This window comes from Elephas maximus, chromosome 3 (genome assembly GCF_024166365.1).
Source record: "Elephas maximus indicus isolate mEleMax1 chromosome 3, mEleMax1 primary haplotype, whole genome shotgun sequence".
NCBI classification, from domain to species: domain Eukaryota; kingdom Metazoa; phylum Chordata; class Mammalia; order Proboscidea; family Elephantidae; genus Elephas; species Elephas maximus.
This window is the reverse complement of record NC_064821.1, coordinates 48265358-48287862: the sequence shown is the minus strand read 5'-3', so window position 1 is coordinate 48287862 and position 22505 is coordinate 48265358. Positions and strand designations below refer to the sequence as shown.

Here is a 22505-nt window from a genome sequence, read left to right as displayed (position 1 = left end):
AGGGTGCGCCGCGAAGGTCGTCACCAAGGTCGTAGCCAAACGTGCGGCCCGGAGCAGGAGCTACGCCGAGTGCGTGCGAGACTCGGAGTACGTGCCGGCGCCCCGAGCCCTCATGCCCGCCGCGCCACCCTGCCCCTCCCAGGCCCCGGCTCCCCAGGTCCCTGTTCTCCTCAGGGGTCCCCACGGGGAGCGGGGCTCGCCAGGATCCCCGTATAGCCACTAGGGAGTCAGGTCCCCAGTGTCCCTAACCCAGCCCTGCGACCCCAAGTCATCGCCCCCAGATCGAGATCGGTGCGGCAGCCGCAGCCCCGCCCCTTCCCGGGAGGCGAGGACCTGAGTGGCGGAGCGCTTAGCCAATGGCGAGGCGGCGCGGACGGGGCCGGCCCCGGAGGCGGGCACTGGGCGGTGCCTCCTAGGCGGGCAGGAAGTAGGGCGAGGCGGCGAGCAGAGGATCCCGGGGAGTTAGCGAGGTCGCACGCAGTTGGCCTAACGCTCGTCTTGGTGTCTGCAGCACTCTCCGCTTCCTTCCTGCGCCACGAGAACCGGCGGCTAGGTAAGGACTCCTGCCAAGGGAGCGCTCGTGCAGGTGGCGTGTGGGTTTTCCTCGACCGAGCTTGTGGGAGCTCCCTCCCCGCAGGGACGTGGCGTGCGGTGGGTTCGGGCGCGGACGGGACCGATGGGGACATGCGCGCCGACTTCCCGCCTCGCTCTCCGGCGAGTGTGTCTGGGCACTCCGCAGATTGAGTTCGGGCCGCTCCCGGATGCGCTCGGAGGCCTGCGGTGTGCCCTGGCAGGACCCAGTGCCCTTCCTGCGGCCCAGGGGCGCGGGTGCGGCGCTAGGCGCACGTGTAGGGCGCCAGGTTTCTTTGTAGGGGAAGATGCTGATCAGCACGTGATTACGGAGTGAAAGGCCAGATAACTGTACTCGGAGAGTCCGGACTAGAACACGCAAACCATTTAGGATATCTGGCGTCGTGGGTGGAAGGCGCTTCTCTATGAGTAGCCAAATGGAAGGTTTTTGGGGAGGGATACAGACTTTGCGCGGGTGATAATTAAAACCAGACCCTTTTTAAAATGGAGGAAGGGACGGGGGGAGATGCCCAGAAAGCTGCAGTTCCTCTTCTCCCCACCAGTAGCCCAAGCGTCCCACTAGTGCCTCAGGGCCTGCAGCTCGGCGCCTGGGTGTCCAGCCAGCCATCGCCGCAAAGGCTTATATAATTTCTAGAAGGTGCTTCTTGAGGAAACTGCAACAGTTCCGGTGGATAATGGGGACGCCCTTAGGCGACCTCGCCCGAGTCAGGCGAGTACCCTGCGCCTCTCCCCGACTTACTCCCTGGAGGGGCCCTCGTGTGGCATAAAAAGATTTTATTTTTTATTTTATTTTTTAAAGCTGCCTGTTTCCTCCACACTGGTCTTGACTCCTGGGAGGTGTGGTCTGTTGGTTGACTTGCTCCAGGTCACTGCCCCGTCCACTTGTTTTGCGCCTGATAACGGGATTCAGTCCAGACAGAAGTGATCACGAGCCGGTTTGCTGTCTCCCTGCTCGCTGAACTTTAATTACTTCGGAGAATGATTTTTCTATAAATGTAAAGGTGTATTACATTTTATTTGCACCTCAAATTTTAAACAAATTTGCCCTTTTGGGTGATAGTATGTAGAAATTAGATACTTTTTTATTGGCTAGTGAATAAAGCTCCATTGTTACACAGAAGTGACTTGGGTATCAAATTTTGAAACTTACAGTAGATTAAAAAGATAGGATGCCAGTTGCTACTTCAGAACATTCCAGAGAAGATGTTAGAGGGAAACCCAGCTAGATAACGGTTTTTGAATAATAATTCATTTCTTCTCATCCACTTCACTTCAGGTTGAGTTAGTTTCTTCCTTAGAGAACTCCTGGGGGGGGGAAGTAAGAAAGGGGCTTTTGGGAGGACTTGCTATTTGCTCTTGGTAGCTGTGATTCCTTTTCTTTTTTAGGTGCGTTTTCAAAGGAAGCCCCTTCCATTGGCGTATGCTGGTGTTCAAAGACAATCTTTCTTCCATTTACAAATCATAACATTTCAGAATTGAGTTTTTTAAATGGGGTAAAATTCCCTTTGGGAGAAATACTAACTAGATGTCATTATTAATGTGTCCTATCTAAAGATGCGAATACTGGGAAATTCAAAAGGCCCAGAAAGTGGCAGTAACAAAGAGCACGGACCAAGGAGCTCATCGTTCCTGAGCACCAAACTCAAAATTGTAACTGGATATCAGTTGAATATTCTACTTCTTCCTCAAACACTGACCTTAATGAAATATGCCCCAAATTTTTAATTCAGTATTCCATTATAAGCTTGGTTTTCCTCCTGCATCCCTACCTTGTGGGGGGGGGGGGGGCCTGGCCTAGATGGTTTTTCTTGTGAGTTTCATGCCCTTTCTTCCTCTGCCCTTAGGTTTGGGCTTGGCCCTTTTCCGTTTCCATGCCAAGCCTCGTAAACTCTCGACAGTAACCAGTTTCAGACTCCTCTTAAGCCGTCCTGTATCCGCCACCACATTCATCTTTACAGGTGGTTTTGGTTTCTCCCTGGTGTGCACATGCTTTGGCCTTCTTTGTTCTGCTTACAGGACGAGACCTGAACTGCTGGTTTAGGGCCTTCCAAAGCTGGGGCCAACCTACCTTTTTAGGAGCAATTCCCATTACTTTGCAGCAGACTTGTTTCCACTTCACCTAGCCTTCCTACCTGCAGCATTTAGTCCAGTGCAGCCATCTTCTAGTCCAGGAAGCCTCGGAGGCAATCCCTTGAATGAATGAGTAATGAACACATTCTGGTTTATGGAAAATATGAACTGTGTTTCCCCTACAGAAACTCACCATGTCTATTCTCAAGATTCACGCCAGAGAGATCTTCGACTCCCGTGGAAATCCCACTGTTGAGGTTGATCTTTATACTGCAAAAGGTATGTGCCACTTGGATTCTGTGGTTCTTTAGTCACGCACCATCTTTAAAACCTACTTAAATTCATAGAGCATTAGACCAAAAAAAGCCTGTTGTGAAAACCTTTCTTGTGGTCTGTACATACTAGTCGGTTGTGATTCCTGACTTGGTGGGGAGCAGGTTATAAGGCAAGGAGTCCTTGACTCCTGGATGGCATTTAAAACAGAACATAGGTTGGCTCCTAGGTCAGTGGGGTAGGGAAGTAAGGTAGGGCCTTGTCCCTAAGAGGTCCCATCACTAGTTTGCTTCTCAGCTTTCTGTGACCAAATAAGCAAAAGTGGTTGTGATAGAATGATCTTCATCCCTTGATAAGGAAGGAGATTAGGGGAATGCAAGCAAGTGCAAATATAGCACTCTTAACTTTCTTTCCAGAAATCACCTTTAACCAAGGGTGGAGAACCCAGAGGCTCTTATTTTTACTGGGCTTTTTTTTTTTTTTTTTTTTCTTAAACCACTGCTGTAAAGTCAAGTCAGTTCCGACTCATAGCAACCCTATAGGACACAGTAGAGCTGCCCCATAGGATTTCCAAGGCTGTAATCTTTATGGAGGCAGACTGCCACATCTTTCTCCAGTGGAGTGGCTGGTAGGTTCAAACCACTGACCTTCTGGTTAGCAATCAAGTGCTTTAATCACTGCACCACCAGGGCTCCTACCATGCTGTAAAAGGGTGCTGGTGGCACAGTGGTTAAAGTGCTCAACAGCTAACTGAAAGGTTGGTGGTTTGAATCCACCAGGTGCTCCACAGGAGAAAAGTGTGGCACTCTGTTTCTGTAAAGATTTCAGCCTTGGAAACCCTGTGGGGCAGTTCTGCTCTATCCTGTAGGGTATGAGTCAGAATCAACTCAATGGCAATGGATTTTTTTTGGGTAAGTTCCCCTAGGAGGAGATTTCCCATGTGAAAAAAGAATAGAGTGGGGCCTCTTAGGAGCTCCTCTGTTTTTTTTTTTTTTTTTTTTAACTTTAAGGAAAAAAATCAGCCCTTCTGTAGCCCTTTTTTCTCTCCAGCAGTGTCTCGGGGAGGTTGGGAAGGAACTTCAGGCAGAAGGAGCTCAGCGGTGCTGAGGTCACCGAGACCTGCCAGTCAGGGCTGAGTCACAGTGAGTCACGTCTGCCTGCCATCCCCACCCAGCCCACTCGCACAGGAAAAGAAGGATTCTGAGTCTAGACTCACTGGCACTAGAAGCCTCCCTGTGTCCTGCCTTGGGTCACTGGCTATGGTGAGCACATGTTCTGAGGTTCCTTCAGAGCACGTGCTCTGTGGCTAATGCCACGGTTTCTCAGAGGAGCTGAGAATTTCCCTTCATCTGGTGAGAATACGCTGCTTAGTCAGGGGGTGGAACTTTCCACTGAGAAATTAATGGACTTAAGCAAAAAGATCTGGGACTTCAGAAGATTTCAGGAGGGGGAGCATATTTAAGCATGAAACCCACTGCCGTTGAGTCGATTCTGGCTCACAGTGACCCTATAGGACAGAGCAGAACTGCCGCATAGAGTTTCCAAGGAACGCCTGACAAATTCGAACTGCTGACCTTTTGGTTAGCAGCTGTAGCACTTAACCACTACACCACATGGGTTTCCATAGGCATTAAAGAAAACAATTATATTTTATTTTATTTGAAACACTTTAAAATGACGAAAATAAATATTCAGATTTAAATTAATGAAACCATCTTGCTCATTTATCTTAGTCATTTAAAAAAAAAAAAAACCTTGGAAGGGGGAATTTGTTAAGAGCCTTTTATTGCTTCCTCTTTGGCCTGGTGCCTGATGGATACATAGCCAGCCGGTGCGTGTTCCAAGAAGAATGTGTGTCCTTATCACGGACAGTCACTCAGGTGGTACTGGCAACTGACAGATCATTTGATTAAGGTACCTGGCTGGTTTTTTCCTCTTTGTTCATTTGCCTTCCCATCCCTCTTACTCACCAGTTTTCATATGCCCCAGGTGGGGCAATTCCTTCCACTCCAGAGTCGGCTCGGGCGGTTGCCTATACTTCCTACTCCCCTAAACTTGTCTACTTTATGTAACTCGATATCTGCAGTACTTTTCTTTTTACTGTCTGTCCTTCTGCCTTCTTCAGGGTTTGCCATTTTTATGGTGCATAGCGTAGCTTTAGCCAGATGGCTGGTTTGTATTTCTGCAAGACTGCGTGATTCACTGCTTAATTTTGTCCTAATACTACTAAACTTTATACCTTTTATTGCCTTTATTCTCCACCACCACCACTCCCAAGCCATCCTGTCTTTGGCTTTCCTGTTGTTCAGGAAACCCTCAAAATAGCATTTACCACTGTCCAAACTGAAACAAACGAGCTGCAGAGATTCCTCTGTGAACACTTGAGCCAATACTTTGAAGGCTCAAAACCTGGCAGCCTGATTTCAGAGCTGCCTAAGGGTGACACAGCAAGCATGCTTGAACGTGCTGGTCATGTGGCAGCTGCTGGCCACACATGGTCATTGGGCATTTGACATGTGGTATATGAAGTATACACTGGGTTTTGAAGACTTAGTATGAAAAATAGAATGTAAGCTACCACATAATATTTGCGTCTCCTATGTGTTGAAATAATAATATTTTGGGTATGTTGGGTTAAATAAAATAAATTCATTTCCCCTGTGTGTTTTTACTTTTTAATGTAGCTAATAGAACATCTTAAGTCTAAAATCACGCAAAAGGCTTGCGTTGTATCTCGTTGGATGGGGCTACTCAGGTGTGGTCTGCAAAGCAGCTGTAGGCCACCCACTGTGAGCTCACCAGAAGTGTGGACTCTCTGGCCTCCCGTATCAGGATCCACGGGTGGTGTGTAGACACTTGAGAGTTTGAGAGGCCCTGCTCTGGAACTTTTCCATTAAACTTGAGAAAATCATCAGCCTTGCAGTAGGGTCTGCATTGCAGAATTGTAGAAATGTGAAGTGCAGGAAGAACAGACCACTTGACTCTCAGTTGGTAGAAGGAAGTAACAGTGTTTCCTAAGGACCCATGCCATCTGTGAGTGGGAGAGGAACAGGGCGGATGCTCTGACTATATTTCCTAATCGGTACTGTTTTTTGTTCCTTCTCTCTTTTCAACTTGCAGGTCTCTTCAGAGCTGCCGTACCCAGTGGAGCCTCAACTGGTATTTATGAAGCCCTGGAGCTCCGAGACAATGATAAGACCCGGTATATGGGGAAAGGTAAGCGTTGGACCCATAGCTGCTTCTATGGAAGATGGCTGCAGGGCAGCTTCTATGCCTCCACTCCCTCTTCTGACATTTTCACAGCCTGTAACCTCAGGCCCAAGGGCTTCAATGCTTGTTCCTATGCAGTTTGTCTTCAGTCTCCTTCATAATTAGGCCAGGGAACCTAAGAATGAGATCTGACACTAAAGAAAAGCCTCTCCTCTCCAGAGGGCTCTGGGGGCCTTCCAGGCCTTCAGCCTTCTTCAAAGCCCTAGTCTCATGGAAAGGAAGGTCTAGTAATGGTTTACCACTCTGGTGACCAGCAGGTCAGTTGTTCTAGTTTGGTCTATTGACTGATTCACAGAAGCCTACAAAGCCAGCTGCTGGTGGGCTAGTTCATGGTGACTTGTTGGTGTATTTGTACCTTTCGGCTTTCTATAGATAGAGCATACATTCTCAACAGGGACGAAGACCTTAGATATTGCAACTTTTTGTAGCTCTCCAAAGGTACCAGTATTGTAGATTTAAATATCATGATGGGGGTGGGGGGACTGATTAAGAAGAAGGTCTAAAAAGGCTCACACTGGGGTGAGAGGAAAGTAATTAGGCTGAGAAATGCTGGGCTGGAGTTTCAGTATTTGTGCTGTGGGAAGGCTCTGTAAAATGGTACTTAGTCCTACTATAAGGATTGCAAAGTCCTTTCTCATACATTACCATTGCTTGGAGTCTACCTGGGTCTTTGTCTAAAGCAGGAGAGCGTTGTGCCTTGACTGTAATAAATACTTAGCAAGAAATAAACTCATGGTCCTTGAAATATTCTCCACTGCCTTCCTGTTTTCTCTCTCTCTCTCTCTCTCTCACTCGCTCAGAATCCTTCATAGCCTGTTCTCTTCTGAGTCTGCCTTTTTTCCTTCTCTGTCAATCTCTACTGGTCAGGTGTCTCCAGACCTGTTAAGTATATTAACGAGTTCCTGGCGCCAGCCTTATGCACCCAGGTAATACATGGGATGTCCTTTCCATCTTTCTGCAGCTGATGTCTCCAATGCATGGCCTTGCAAACTAACTTCCTTCAGACGTTCTGAGGTGGTTGCTCTGTGTTTGCCTGTAACCCTTTGGGGTCCTAGGTCAGAGCACTCAGATTGGGCCAGAAAGTCCTCTGATTCTGGGGGGGAAGAGGGAGATGGGGACTTTAAGAAGGTACCATTGAAGGTCTTCTGGTGGCTTCTGAATATCTGGGTTAACATCTTCAATAGCTCTTTCCAGCAATGTTGCTCACGCCTGTTTTTTAATTAATGTCAGTAATTTGATGTGCTTGTTCCTTTTAGGTGTCTCAAAGGCTGTTGAGCATATCAATAAAACTATTGCACCTGCCCTGGTTAGCAAGGTAGGAGCCTTCCTCCTGATGACCAATGTGTATATTAATGTCATTAGAGCAATTCCCAGGTCAGTGGGCTTCCTGTTTACTGAAGAGCTTACTCTGAGAGCTAAAGGAGCCGCTTGGATTCCCTGTCCAAATGCATGAGAATAGTCTAGCCTTTTCTAACCCACCCCCTGCCCTGTACCCCCCAACCTGTACGTCCATGTCTACTAACGCATGGAGTTGGAGCAGCGGAACAGGACACTATCTTAGAGCCCTGATGCTTCCCTCCAGCTGTCTTGACATTTGGGAAATGAAAATCCAAGAGTTTTGAGAGTGTTTTCGTCAGGGGAATTGGAGTTAGTATCCATGGTGACAGACTCGTTTTTCTTGATCTGTGGAGTTATTATATTTGAATTGACTTTTTTTTTTTTTTAAACAATCTTTTTAACTGAAACCTTACTTGGAACGTCAATATAGTAAATAGATCAAAAATGGAGCTGCTGTAGTTGAATTAGGGCTGGTACCTCCAACAGCCCTACCTGCTCAGCGATTTTTTTTTTTTTTTATCTCGTTTATCCCCCTACAGCCCGTTCCTCTGTAACTCCCATGGTGTTCCCCGAGAAGGGACTGATCTGAAAACTCCTGTCTAGAGAAGCTCTCTCAAGTTCAAACACAGCCACAGCCTATTCCCTGTGCCTCCTAGGATTCGTCCTGTAATCAAAGGCAAATGGGTCCTTGCTGGTTGTCTCCCTCTCCTTCTTAGCCTGGCCTTTGTGGCGCTCTGTAATTGATCCCTGCCCCATTGGTCCCAGACTTATTTCTCATTACTGCTCTGCAGTGTGCACCATTGGTCTCAGCCTCTGGGCACCTGCATACACACCGCGCCCTTCCCCACACCCTCACCTGGCGCTACTAGCCTCATGAATAGGGCTTTTGTTGATGTTTTTCCCCCTGAGGGAAACATTCAACTGAACTGTCAGTGAGGATTGGCCTCTGAAGCCATCTGCTTGTGTGAGTATTTTTTTCCAACGATGCTTTGTCAAAAAAGCAAAGGACTCCAAAATGTTAGCATGGCATGGCAGGGGTAGTTAAGGATGCTTTTATTTTCGTGTTTTAGTTTTTATCTACAGGACGTTATGTATAAAATAACAGTTGTCTGATTCAACTATAAAATTTTTAAATGCCAGCTTTTATAGAAAAAATTATTTTGAGCCAGTTTTTGAGACTTAACACCAGTTTTAGTGTTTTCATCTCACCAAAAATACTCATTTTGATCAATCATCAAACATTTTGCTAAATGATTTTTGGCTATTCACAAAAAATCATCTCTCCCATGAAAGGACAGCAATGTGCCGTCATTGGGGAGAGCCCAGAGTGGCAGCAGATGGTTGAGGGGCACACCACACTTGAGCCATGAAGTTTTTGTGTATTTATTTTGTGTATTCATTTGTTGTCAAATTAACCCGTTGCCATCGAGTCGATCTGACTCCTAGTGACCCTATAGTACAGAGTAGAACTGCCCCATAGGGTTTCTAAGGTATGGCTGATAGATTCAAACCAACAGCCTTTCAGTTAGTGGCTGCGCGCTTTTACCACTGTGCCACCAGGACTCCAAAGTCATGTTACTTGGTGGTAATGCACCAGACAATGTTACTTTATTTAATGTAGCTTGGAACTCTGTTGGGGGCTGTAATCTCCTTCAGGCAGGCAAAAGGCAGTTTCCTGTCTCACTGTTGTTTTCTCTTGTTTTAGTTTTTTTCTCCTTTTGTGCTTGTAGAACAAGTGTGTAATCCAGAGCTGATTGCGACTTTGCGCAGCTCACGAGGTTTTATAGACTCCCTCACAGGAGTGCAGAGGTAATGCAAATAGAGTGGCCCTGAGTCCCTCCCAAGAAACTTACCTTCTCTTCTGCCTTATAGAAACTGAACGTTGTGGAACAGGAGAAGATTGACAAACTGATGATAGAGATGGATGGGACTGAGAATAAATGTGAGTGGCCTGAGGGAATTAAATTTCAAGAGCATCACCAGGTGACAGCAGCATGTCTAGGGTTACTCAGAAGAGGTTTGCTCTTTATAATCAACCAATTCCTGGAATTTACTATAGTTCTGTTAACCAACAAAAGGGCTTTTTTTTTTTTTTGCGGGGTACCAAGGTGGTTCCTCATGGAATCCTGTTTGTGTCTTAGTTTGGACACTGGAAGTAAGAGCTGAGGGGGAGGAAAAGGTGCAGTGCTGAGCAGTGGGACCTACAGGGGAGAGACCAGCAGAAGAAAGGGGTGAGTGAGGGGTGCCATCATTTAACGCTCTTGTTCTGTTCCAGCAAAATTTGGCGCAAATGCCATTCTGGGCGTGTCCCTTGCGGTCTGCAAGGCTGGAGCTGTTGAGAAGGGGGTCCCCCTGTACCGTCACATTGCTGACTTGGCTGGCAATTCTGAAGTTATCCTGCCAGTTCCCGTGAGTTGCTTATTTGAGTTTACCAGGCGGGGAGTTGGGGTGTTAGCAGGGGGCCCCAAGACCTCCCACGTCCTGATCTCTTCCACATGCTCCTCTCCCAGCAGAGCAGTTAAGAGTGGGCTCTGGAGGGCCCAGCCTCAAGCAGCTCCTGTGTCGCTTGCTCAGAGTGACCTTGCACAGGTGACCTGACTTCCCTGGGCTCCGGGTCCTTCGTTTGTGATGGGAGATAATAACCATACTTTATGTCATTAGTGAGAGCAGCATTAGCTGACATAACAGCAGGTACTTAGAACAGTGTGTGCTCATCATGATGACAGGATCACTGTTACCCAGAGAACAGAGGAGCCTTTTGTGGCCATACCTGGCCTCACAAATGCTCCCCTGGAGACTGGGTCTCAGGCTCATCTGTGAACCTTGTAATGGGGCCTTCCAGGCTGGGTGCTGGACCTTCTCTCTGCATCTCCCCAGGCTTTCAATGTGATCAATGGTGGCTCTCATGCCGGCAACAAGCTGGCCATGCAGGAGTTCATGATCCTCCCCGTCGGAGCAGCAAACTTCAGGGAAGCCATGCGCATCGGAGCTGAAGTTTACCACAACCTGAAGAACGTCATCAAGGAGAAGTATGGCAAAGATGCCACCAATGTGGGAGATGAAGGCGGGTTTGCCCCTAACATCCTGGAGAACAAAGAAGGTAAAAGCTCCATGTGGAGTCCCCGAGTTCTGCCAGCCCACAGCGTTGTCCCCACTCTCTCCGGATGCATCTTGTCCACACATTGCTTTGGGGACAGTGGTCTTTCCAACTTCTTTTGATCATTAAGTATAAAAGTGCAAGGCTACAAACAGGGTTTTGGGGAGAAAGTGGGAGCTATTGCTTCATTATTTACAACAAATAATAAGGAATTTCTTTGATAATTTGACTTGTAACTGACGAGAGAGGCGATTTATTCCTCTCAACATTCCTGCTCCATCTTGCAGCCAGAAAGGGTTGAAATCATCTCTGTACACAGATGTAGGCTCTTCAGGGCTGTGGTCAATAACTAGCTGCAGTCAGATCTAAACAGGCTTTGGTTCTCTTTTGCCTTTTGCTTTGACTCCTTTGGGGAAGAGTTAAACGTGAGAATGGAGTAGAAAGTCACAGCACAAGAATTCACTGCTGAGGTTTGTGATTTAGAAGGAAAAATAGTGCTCAGACATATTTCTGTTGCCTTAAAGGGCAGCTGATGAAAGGACGAAAATCTCCATTCTACTCTTAGCTTTTTCAGTCATGGGAAATTGCTAATAGCCATTTTTTGACCTGGAATAAAAGCAGTTTGACCTGGTTTAACCCAGTGGCTTGGGAATCTGATGTGAGACATCTGGGCAGGACAGCACTGCCCTGTAAGGTGAATCCTGAGGCTGACACCAGAAAGCAGAGCTTTGCACAAGCCCTCCCTGTCCAGGGCTCCCCTTCCACGGGCTTGCTCTTAGTTTCCAGCCTTGGCTATTTAAAGCCTGTTTTCTCAGGACTGCTGAGCTCAGCTAGTCACTGTAACTGTATCTTGGCCAACACAGCTCATCCTGGGTGCTAAGTTTGGGAGCATTTGTCAGTGAGAAAGACTTTGTTCGAGTCGATAATCGAATTCTCCACTTGGTGATGCACTGGGTGCTGTGACCAATAGTTTCTTGCTCAAAGCAGAAAAAGTAACTGGTTGACTCAAACCATTGGTGCCAAGCATCCCTAGCTCTTTCTTTATGGTGCCCATGTGGCAGCTGTTACGCAGAGGTTTTATCTTTACCTGCCTGCTTACTAAACGTGTGCCCACCATCCCTTTACAGCCCTGGAGCTCCTTAAGAATGCGATTGGGAAAGCTGGTTACACTGACAAGGTGGTGATTGGCATGGACGTAGCTGCCTCGGAGTTCTTCCGGTCTGGGAAGTATGACCTGGACTTTAAGTCTCCCGATGATGCCAGCAGGTACATCTCACCAGACCAGCTGGCAGACCTGTACAAGTCCTTCATCAAGGACTACCCAGGTGAGTGCTCCACAGGCCTGCTGACTCGGTCATGCCGTTGAAGCATCTGGCTAGTTGGTGCCAGTCACAAGGATTGGGTAGGGGGTCGGGGCAGTTGGGGGCTTCTCCAGCGATGTTGCACACAGTGCACAGAGGGCCTTGCCAAGGCTCTTGGTGCAGCAGAGGAGTCAGGACATAGCTCTTCAGGTGCCAGCAGTGCCATCATTTGATAACTTATTTACAGTGTGGTTATCTTTCTGTCATCGTCGCAACAACCTTACAGAGCAGATGCATTCCTAGCTCTGTAGTACAGGTGAGGGAACTGAGCCTCGAGAGTCACAACAACTGCCACTTGTTACGCTTATTGTGAGCTGAGCGCTCTTGTAGGCTCTGTGCATTATTTAATCTGCACAGGGTGGAGACTGTTAGTACCATTGCGCAGGAGAGCAAACTGAGGCACAGAGTGATTTAATAATTTGCCAAAGGCACACAGCAAATGGTGGAGCAAGAATTCAAGCCAGAAGTCTGATCCCAGAGTCCCTACATTTAACTACTATGGTAAATAATCTGCTCGAGGTTGAGTCAACACTCATACTCAAGTCTTCAGACTTCTAAGTCTGTAGTTCTTTTCTTGTTCTCTGTCAGTAAACTCAAACCACCCTGGACAGGTAAGTATTCTTTTTTAAAAAAAAAAAAAAAAAATTTTGGGGTCCCAGGATTGTGGGTGACTTGTGCCCAGCTGCAGGAGCAGGTTGGCAGGGGACAAGCTTCCAGGGGACGAGTTAGGGAGCTGTTACTAGCTGTAGGTGAGAGCAGTGTGAGGCCAGGTGCGCAGCAAGTCAGAAAGGAAAGGAGGCCATGTGGGTATCGGAGTTAAGCATACCTGGAGGATCACACTTTGATGGGACATGTCTCTTTTCCTCAGTGGTGTCTATTGAAGACCCCTTTGACCAGGATGATTGGGAAGCATGGGCAAAGTTCACTGCCAGTTCAGGGATCCAGGTGGTAGGAGACGATCTCACAGTGACCAACCCGAAGCGGATTGCCAAGGCTGTGAGCGAGAAGTCATGCAACTGCCTCCTGCTCAAAGTGAACCAGATCGGCTCCGTGACTGAGTCTCTTCAGGCGTAAGTGCCTTCTCAGAACAGCGGCATCATGAATAAGATTCTTCCGGGTTAGGGAATCCTGCTGACAGGAACTTAGGCTACCCTGGAGGTGTGGCAGGGTTCCAGTTTGAACTCCAGGTAGCTTTTAAAGTAACCTGTAGCACTGAGGGGCTAGGGTATTGAGCCCTCATGGCTCAATGATGAGGACTTCATGGCTCTAGCCGTGGGCAATTTAAATGGGAGGGAATACATATTCATTCACATTGAGAACATTATTCAGTGAATGATGCTGTGGAAGGCTCTGTCAGAGGAGACTGATCTCTCTCCCCTCGATGGAGGCTGAACCTAGGTTTTCAAACATGATTAAAGGGTTGAGAAGGTCCTTAGGGCTGTGTGTGTTCAGGGGGTTCCTTGTATGGCCTGGCCATTTTTTATTCTTTTCCCAAGTTCTGTGTTCCCGACAAAGCCCAGAGGTGGAGCACTTCAGCTCTCCCTCAGGCCTTTTTTGGCTCAGACCCTCCCAGGACTGAAAAGTAATGGTGTCAGGAGGGCTTCCTCAGGTGGCCGGATTACCAGCCTCGTTATGGTACTTGGTAGAAGGGGCCGTTGTTCCTGGGAAATGGAGTCATGCTGTCTGGATTTTCTCCTGGCATTTAGGTGCAAGCTGGCCCAGTCCAGTGGGTGGGGCGTCATGGTGTCTCATCGTTCTGGGGAGACTGAGGATACCTTCATTGCCGACCTGGTAGTGGGACTCTGCACTGGGCAGGTAAAGAACTACATGAAAGAAGAAAAGGCGTCCTTACTTTTCTCTGATCTCCACTCCCTGGAAATACCCAGAACTTTCTTGGTGATGGGAGGTGCTTCTTAAGTTTAACGAAGCTCTTGAGCAGTGGGTGTTTGTTTATTGTTTCTTGTGTCCACGTAACTGCCATGATTTATGAGCCTGAACAGACTGGGGTCACAGATGCCCTACCCTTCTGGCCCCCCCTTCCTTGAGTCAGATCCCCTTTAAGAAGTTGTCTCTCTGCCATGTCCCCCTCCCCAGCCCCAAAACACCTTGAAGATTCAGTATCCACTCCAAGCAAATGTGACCTTTTTTCCTTCTTCCAGATCAAGACGGGTGCGCCTTGCCGATCTGAGCGCTTGGCCAAGTACAACCAGCTCCTCAGGTAAAGAGGTGCACATGATAACACATGCCTGTGCTGTGTGTGGACACCACCCTCACCAGGCTTCTGGCTCTCGGGGTCGTGCACACACGGGGGTGCACAGTGCAGGGGCCCTGAACCTTCTGCAAGGCAGCCCAAGCAGTTCTAAGTTGAGGCAGAGTTAGGTACAGAACCTTTACTGCCTACAGCACCTGGCAACCCCACTCCTGAGTGTCCATCTCCCTGGATCCTCTTCCAGAAGCGGGAGCCTGCTCTGTATAGTGCTGCCATCACCTGGTGGAAGAGAGCACAGGATCCCTTTGGACAATTTAATCTTAAAATTTTTAGAGCTAAAAAAAGTTATCTTAGTGGTGATGTAATTTAGTGCTCTTGTTTTGTGGATGAGGAAACCAGGGCTCAAAGAGATGAAGAAACTTGCCCAAGGACAAACAACCAGGGTTACCCTGTTCAGGACCAATAGATAGTAACTGCCCACTTTCCTGTCTTGGTGTCTCCTTGGGAAGCCCCTAAACACAGATTGGCTCCTTTTTTAGTTACTTTTTTTTGTTTTCATAAGTTGTCCCACATTAAACCCATTGCCATCAAGTCAATTCTGACTCATAGCAACCCTATACAACAGGGTAGACCTGTGTCATAGGGTATCCAAGGCTATAATCTTTATGGAAGCAGAATGCTGCATCATGCTCCCATGGAGCAGCTGGTGGGTTCCAACCATCGACCTTTTGGTTAGCAGCCAAGCACTTAACCACTGCGCCACCAGGGCTCCTTTGTCCCATATTACCCCTTCTTTAAAACTATACTGGAAATTTTCGAGCATAAAAAAACAACAGTAGAATGTAGTCCCTCGTACTTATCACCCAGCTGGAACAGTTAGGAGTTGCCCTCTGCTGCTTTCTCTCTCTAGCCCACTTTCTTTCCTTTTTTTGCTGGAGAATTTTAACACAAACTCCAGATGTGTTAGGATTTCACTTGTAAATAGTATATGTCTCTTTCAGATAAAGACTTTTTTATTTTTTTAGCATAACCATTCTGCTACTATTTTGCCCAAGATTAACAGTAATCTCATAATATTAATACCAAGTCTGTTCAGTCTCTAATTGTCTCAAAATGCTTTGTTTGTATCAGGATCCAAACAGGATTTACTCATCGTGTCTTTTAATAAGTTCTCCCTCCTTTTTTCCCCATACTACTTACTTGTTGAAGAAACCGGGTTGGCCTTCCATTTAAAAAAATAATAATAATAAGAGTTTTTATATTCTAAGAAATAGCAATCCTGACATTTCTCCTAGAGTTCCCTTCAAAAAATTGAGGGATGTGGAGCGGGGGGTGGAGAGGAGAGGGACAGACAGACAGTAGCTTGTAGTGTGACTTAGGGGAGGTACAGAGAGTGCAGTGCTATTTTGCTCTTAGACGTGCAGGCTGAGTGGGTGAGAGACTGTGTTGAACTAACTGGGGAAGTTCTGGGTTCTCAGCTTCCTGGAACAGGAGGAGTGGGGCTTAGCCTTGCGACCAGATCGATGGGTGGGAAAACTTCCTGCATTATTGAGATTTGACTTTTCTTCTTTCCCCTTTCTCTTCAACCTTCTGCTTCCCAAGAATTGAAGAGGAGCTGGGCAGCAAGGCGAAGTTTGCCGGCCAGAAGTTCAGAAACCCCTTCGCCAACTAAACTCTGGGCAGGCTAGCCCCCAGTCAGCTAGTTAGACCTCTGCTCCTGATGCACATGGCAGCTCCAGGCGGCAGACCAGGACTGCGGGGCCTTTGGTAGTTAACTCCCCTCTCCCAATCCTGGTGATGTTCTCACTGCTTCATTAGAGCTGCTGTAGAAGTCAAGCTTGACCATCTGGAACCCTGTTGGAAACCCTAGCTGTGTAATCATGTGAGTGGCCCAGATCATTGTTTATCTCATCCTGCTTCCCAGCAAGTGTTGGGCCATGTGTGCTACAGTGTGATCCAAGGTGTCAACAGGCAACATCCCCAGTGGTTTTTTGTGCAAAATAAAGCATCAGTAACCTGTAAGAATACTCACTGTGCATCTGTCCTTCTGTGTGAACTCAATGTCCATCCATTTAGTGGTCCTGGGGCATTACAGGAGCGGGTACACCTGCTAGAGGCCTCGCATCATGACAAAGGGATGAGATGTTTGTTGAGGACATTTGGATAACTCGTTGGGAAGGCCACTTACGGCAGAAGGTGGGAGAGGGGTGGTACAGGGGTGTTCTCAACAGAAGCTGGCTCAGAACAGAAGGTCTGAGCTGGGAGGCAGCATGGCTTCAAATTCTACACCTTATGTGGAAGAAAATACAAATGCAGTGCTATTTCAGATAATCTCAAGAGCAGCGACTTCAAAATGACTAATTGTCTGAACCCAAGGGATTCTGGGAGTCTTAGGGAAAGCGCAATATAGGTTCTCTTGCTAGGGGAAGCAGGTGGAAGGATGGTTAAAAGGCGGCTCCAAGGAGGTAAGAAGACATCTAAAGGGTCTGGGGAACCCTGTGTAAATTACAATTAAATTCAGTTCCTAACTTTCACCAGCCCTACTTCAACTATTCGACAGCCACATGTAGCTAATGGGTTCCGTACTGGGGAGCACAGATACAGAGTGCATGTGGCAGATGGCACAGTTGTGGGAATGTGCTAAGCATAGTGTGAGGCAGTACGTTTATTTAAAAGAGAGGTGGAATACCGTGGTTGCTCTCTGCCACTTGAAGAGGTCTGATACTTTATTAACTTATTTTTCTTTCCCTAAGGTAACGATCTAAGTCTCTTGAATCCTCTGTGTGTGTTAATATATGGTCAGAACTACGGAGCCCTCTTGTGGACATCCTGGTTCGTTCATTGCTATTATTTCTGTGTCAGGTTTGAAACAGAAGCAGAACCAGTAGGCAATACATACAGTAAGAGATTTATTACAAGGAATTGGCCTAGGTGATTATGGGGGCTGGCTAAACAAATCTGAAATCTGGAGCAACCAGTCAGAAGGGAAGATGAGCGGCTGGATGGAACTCCACAGGCATGGGCGAAGCTGTCATTTCACAGGTGGAATTTCTTGGGGAAAGCTTAGGCCTGCTTTTAACACCTTCCATCTGATTCAGTCAGGCCCGCCCAGATTATCCAGGATAATCTCTTAGTTAAACCAAACTGATAACTGACTTTAAATACATCTGTAAAATAGCTTCATAGTAATACCTAGATTAATATTTGATTAAATAACGAGACTAGTCAAGTTGGCACATCACAAAGCCATCCCAGTCCACCTCTTGTCAACTTGACGCCCATACACATCTCCTTAAACTATGCTCAAAATAATGAGGACAAAGTCATACCTTCACCTAGCATGATAAACTGTCTTGCCTACAACCAAAAGCATGCTGACTCTCCAGGTTTTAATGTTTGGTTTCTCTGAAAGTCAATTCTGGAGGGGAGTAGCTCATTGAACTGGGCTGACAGCGTATTTGTTGTCATAAACAGTAACGTTTATATGTGTTCTATATGTTTATCCCAACTTTAAAGCAGCAAGTTTAACTTCTGATTATTTTAAAATTTGGTTTAATGTCACATTTCTTGACACTTGGTTTTTAAAACAATGACTGGCAGATAAAGGCATTTAACACCCTTGGGATTGGAGGGCAAGTGTAGGGAGGAGCCCTTTCAGACTTACTGGACCTTGAAAGAAGGCTGCCGAGCCAGGCTGTGGCATTTCTGTTGCAGGTGGGCCTGAGTGCCTTGCCACACTGGTCATGGGCACACAGAGGTCCCAGGTAAGGAAAGTTGGCTGTGGTTGAACTTCTGATTCTGACAATGACTGGCAGAAAGTTGGGGAGAGTTGGAGCCCAGCAGGCCTTTTTCTGGGACCTTCTCTGAAGCAGAACAGGCAACATGAAGTTTCCAGAAAGGCATTCTTAGTGAAACATTTAAGATGGTCCTGAGATGTTAAATATGCCTTTGGACCACATCAATTTACAGGGATTTCAAGTGTTTTTAAAATAAATAGCTTTATTAGCACATTAGTAGTTTGTGGGCTGGCTTTGTGTTTGTTTTCCTTCACTTCATATTACAAATGCTTTCTCATGGAGCATGTATTCGTCCTCTGTGGTGGTTTTCCAACCTCCAAATGCCTGGACCTCTGGCATTAGAACAAAAATCACTTGACAGTTTGAAACTGTGGTTTTCGAATGTGGCCATACCTTAGAATCACCTGGGAAGTTTTTAAAACTCCCATTGCCAGGGCCTCACTCCAGATCAATTAAGTCAGAATCTCTGGGAGTGGAACCCAAAGCATCAGTATTTTCACAATATGCAGCTGAGCTTGAGAACCATTGGTGTAAAAGGAACGGGTTGGAGGCTTGGTGGTGACCAGGCAGGGCTGGAATGCCAGCTTTTCAAGGAGACAATGGGAAGCAGCCAAGCTGCCCCGGAAAAGCCCCAATCCCTGGTAATTTTCTTTTTAATGAGTGCATTTGAACAGGAAGATGGCAGCTGAATGCCATCAACACAGTCCACAGGGCTGCGCCACGTTGCAAGGGAGGGGGCTGTGTTAGGAGCCTACTTCTTGGCTAGGAATTCCATACCTGGGCCTGTGGCTAGTAGATGCAGCCAAGTCAGCTTTCCTCTTCAAAGCAGTGGGATCCCAACACCTGTTCTCCATGCCCCTCCCCACCCCCATGGTAGCCACAATTGCAGGCGTGGTGACAGATACAGAAGGAGCTGGACTACCTGGGGTTGAATTCTGGCCCTTCCGCTTAGCAACTGTGCTGCAGTCTCCCCATCTGTAAAATGGGGCTAATAACGCTAGTACTACCTCATAGGTTATTATGTATAGTAAGTACTATAAATGATCGCATCGACGGCTTCCACCCTGAATAATAGGAATTGTACTGAACATTTCAGGCGCAGATACAGTACAGACCTAGGTAAGAGGAGATACAGGGCAGGGGGGTAGGGGTCTTTAGCACACATGAGGTACCCATGGTCTTGTTAACATGCAGAGTGATTCAGTAGGTCCCAGGGCTTGCCCAGGACCCTGGGGAACTCTCCACTCTCCACTGTTTCCCCTTTCTGTCTCATCGACTTTTCGGAGATACAGTTTACATTCTGTAACAGGCACCCATTTTAAGTATACAGTCTGACGTGTTTTAATAAACGTATACACCTGCAAAACGAGCTCTACAATCACAACATAGAACATTCTATCACCCCCAAAATTTCCCTTGTGCCCCTTCCCAGCCAATCCCCACCCCACACCTGGCCCAGACAACCTAGTGTTTTTTGTTTTTGTTTTTTAATTCTAATTAGTTGCCAACAACTGAAAAACAGATTTCATGTGAAAACTCCAGTGTCTGGGTTCTAATGGATTGCAGTGGAGTCCCTGGGTGGTGCAGTTAACTTGTTTGGGTGGTGCAGTTAACCTGTTTGGCTGCTAACCAAAAAGTTGGAGGTTCCAGTCTACCCAGAGGTGCCTTAAAAGAAAGGCCATGGCCCATGTGTAATCTGCTTCTGAAAAACCAGCCATCGAAAACCCTATGGTGCATAGTTCTACTCTGATACACATGGGGTTGCCATGAGTCGGACTGGGAAGTGGAAAACCCCGGGTCTGCCTTCTGAGAAGGTAGCAGTTGGCCACTCAGTCTGATGGCAGCTGCACTCCTGTTCACCACAACCCCCTGCCTGCCTGGCCCTCCAAGGCTTTTAAGCCTGCAACCCCTGGTCCACGGTCTTTTCTGCAGGCTGATATCTTCCCAGTTTTTTTCTTTTCTGTAAAAGACTCTATCCCAAAGAATTCCATATAGTACAGATCCTCCAGGGCATTTCTGCTGTCCCCAACTGGTCTCCCAAGTGCCTTAAGGTAGCAAGGCCTCCCCTGGCACGACCCTGAGCTCCACAACTCACCTAGACCCAGCATATGGACAGCACCACTGGCCCTCCCTTCCGCTCTAATGGGCAGCCAGCCTGGCCACTGGCATCTAGCTTCTCCCTGCCGGTCTTGCTGCAGAGTGTAAGGGCTTTGTAATCAGGGCTGCTGTCCACTGGGACCATGAATGATAGCAGACTCATTTGCATATGTGACCTAAGACAGTAATTAAACCCAGGCGCCCCAGGGGTGAGAAGTAAGCACATTAATTCAGAAGCAATTAAAAACCCTCCAGCGTCTTGTCACACCACCACCACTTTTGAGACTGGCTCTAATCAATGACAGTCACCTTCAGGGCTCCCTCTTTTGGCCATCACCGCAGTTGCATGATTTTAGGGAGGGGCAGGCTCAGACTAAGGGGTAGCAGCTTCCCCTGGGTCTCAGGTGCCCCCAGGCTATCACAGAGAGGCTGCTGTGCAAAGCGGGTCCCAGTCTTCCACGCTAATCCTTTCAGTTACTCTTCACACACGGTGATGTAGGCATTATAATCATCCCTATCGTGTAGAGAAAGGAGCACCGGTAGCGCAAAGGTTAAGCAAACGGAAGGTTGGCAGTTTGAACTCACCCAGCAGCTCCATGTAAGAAAGACCTAGTGATCTGCTCTTCCAAAAGTTACAGCCTAGAAAACCCTATGGGGACAGTTCTACTCTGTCACACGGGGTCACTATGAGTAAAAAATCGACTCAATGGCACCCAACAAGAACAACATTGTGTCAAGAAACTCTCAGGCCTAAACAGGTGGCTAGTAAGCCGGTGTAGCCCTGGTGGCCTAATGGTTAAGAGTTCAGCTGCTAACCAAAAGGTCGGCAGTTCAAATCCACCAGCTGCTCCTTGGAAACCCTATGTGACAGTTGTACTCTGTCCCATAGGGTTGCTATGAGTCAGGACCAACTTGATGGCACCTAACAACAAGAAAGCTGGTGGGTGTGTTGTCACCTACAAGGTGATGCTGCAAGTCCTCAAGGAGTGACAGCCACATAATGTATGAATTCTGGTACCTTCACAACCTCCAAAGGGGTTGTAGCAATGTCAGGTAATGATGTGCCAGGCCTCCAGCAATCAGAATCCCAAAGCCAGGGGTGTCCGGGAGGAAGAAGGGGGTCTCCCAGCAACTCTGATCCAATCAAGGACAAGAACGTCCTTTCCCTGAAAGGCCATGGGCACCTTGCCCCTGAGACAAGTGCTTACAAACTCCCTTTCCCTAAAGTCTGAAGCTGCCTTCTTCCCAATCCAGCTAAACTCGACCTTACAAGAAGGAGTCCCTGGGCTGTTTGGGTTTGACTATGGCTCTGACCCATGCAGGGAGTTCTTATGAGAAAGTTTCCATTTCTTCTCCTCTCTGCAGAGTCTGGGCAAGTCAGCATTGTTAACCAGTTCTTGGGCCTCTGATGTTTTCAGAAACACTTTCCAGGAAAGGGGTGCTGCTGTCTCTGTGGAGTGTCGCATGCACACACACTCCAGCCCCTACTCCAGCTGACACTCTAGCCCTCACCTTCTTTATTTTTCTTCAGAGAACTTAACATTGCCTGAAATATTATGTGTCTGCTCTTTATTCCTCCTTCACTAGAACACAAGCTCCGTGAAAGCAGAGACTTTATTTTCCTCACTGCGGGGTAACCTATGCCAGGTGCCCAGGAATGAACAATTGAATGGGCAAACCCCACGAACCACACAGGTGTCCTTACGTGCCATGCGTAAGGCACACAGTGTCCCCCTGCTGGTGGGACCTTGGTTGATTCTGAAGTTTGGTTGCTCAACATGAAAAAGAAAGGGAACCTTTGTGTTATTATTATTTTTTTGATTTTGCAAAGACGGTTTTTCAAAAAGGTGATGATTGACTGACTGTTCTGACAGGGATCACAATAGAGGGTCCTGGACAGAGCTGGAGAAAAATGTAGAACAAGATTCTAACTCATAATAAAGGACCAGACTTACTGGTCTGACAGAGACTGGAGAAACCCCAAGAGTATGGCCCCTGGACACCGTTTTAACTCAGGACTGAGGTCACTCCTAAGCTTCAACCAAAGATTAGACAGGCCTATAAAACAAACAATAACACACATAGTTGAACCATTTTTGTTGAAGTCACATTGAATTGGTCACTACTCTCGCAAGTGAGAGATTCTGAACCATACAGGCCCCAAAACTATGCCCTCTCCTGACACCATGCTGCCATCAGCCCAAGAGCAATACCCCAGGCTTCCCTGTGGCTCTATTCCACCCATAACAGCCTCAGCTCATTTCTGCTCCCTAAAACTGTGTTCACCTTTGAAATCCAGCACCTCGCTAGGTCCTGGCACAGAACAGGTTCTCAATAACAAGAGGATGAAGGGAGGAACAGAAGAGCACATGGGCTCTGCTTTGCTGTCGTTTTCTCCTTTG

General features: G+C 47.4%; 1 protein-coding gene across 2 annotated transcripts; it reads left to right on the top strand.

The window, feature by feature from the left end:
- The first annotated feature begins 427 nt into the window (after nucleotides 1-427).
- On the top strand, nucleotides 428-16236 carry ENO1 (enolase 1). 2 transcript variants are annotated; one of them, XM_049877819.1, is made up of 12 exons: nucleotides 428-553; nucleotides 2847-2940; nucleotides 6055-6150; nucleotides 7461-7519; nucleotides 9415-9484; nucleotides 9818-9951; nucleotides 10420-10642; nucleotides 11767-11964; nucleotides 12869-13070; nucleotides 13707-13815; nucleotides 14160-14218; nucleotides 15812-16236. In XM_049877819.1, exons 2-12 carry the CDS (start codon nucleotides 2856-2858, stop codon nucleotides 15879-15881), a joined length of 1305 nt encoding a protein of 434 aa, XP_049733776.1. In that variant the 5' UTR covers nucleotides 428-553; nucleotides 2847-2855; the 3' UTR covers nucleotides 15882-16236. The 2 variants fall into 2 exon arrangements, with proteins under 2 accessions (XP_049733776.1, XP_049733777.1); XM_049877820.1 differs by lacking the exons at nucleotides 428-553; nucleotides 2847-2940; nucleotides 6055-6150; nucleotides 7461-7519 and adding an exon at nucleotides 7953-8218.
- The last annotated feature ends 6269 nt before the right edge of the window (nucleotides 16237-22505 follow it).

What these genes read in the sequence shown, in the direction of transcription:
- ENO1 (XM_049877819.1), top strand. Translation starts at nt 2,856, where the DNA reads ATGTCTATTCTCAAGATTCACGCCAGAGAGATCTTCGACTCCCGTGGA. An exon ending in GTGACTGAGTCTCTTCAGGC is followed by an intron (nt 13,071 to 13,706) that starts GTAAGTGCCTTC and finishes CCTGGCATTTAG; the next exon opens with GTGCAAGCTGGCCCAGTCCA. An exon ending in AAGTACAACCAGCTCCTCAG is followed by an intron (nt 14,219 to 15,811) that starts GTAAAGAGGTGC and finishes CTGCTTCCCAAG; the next exon opens with AATTGAAGAGGAGCTGGGCA.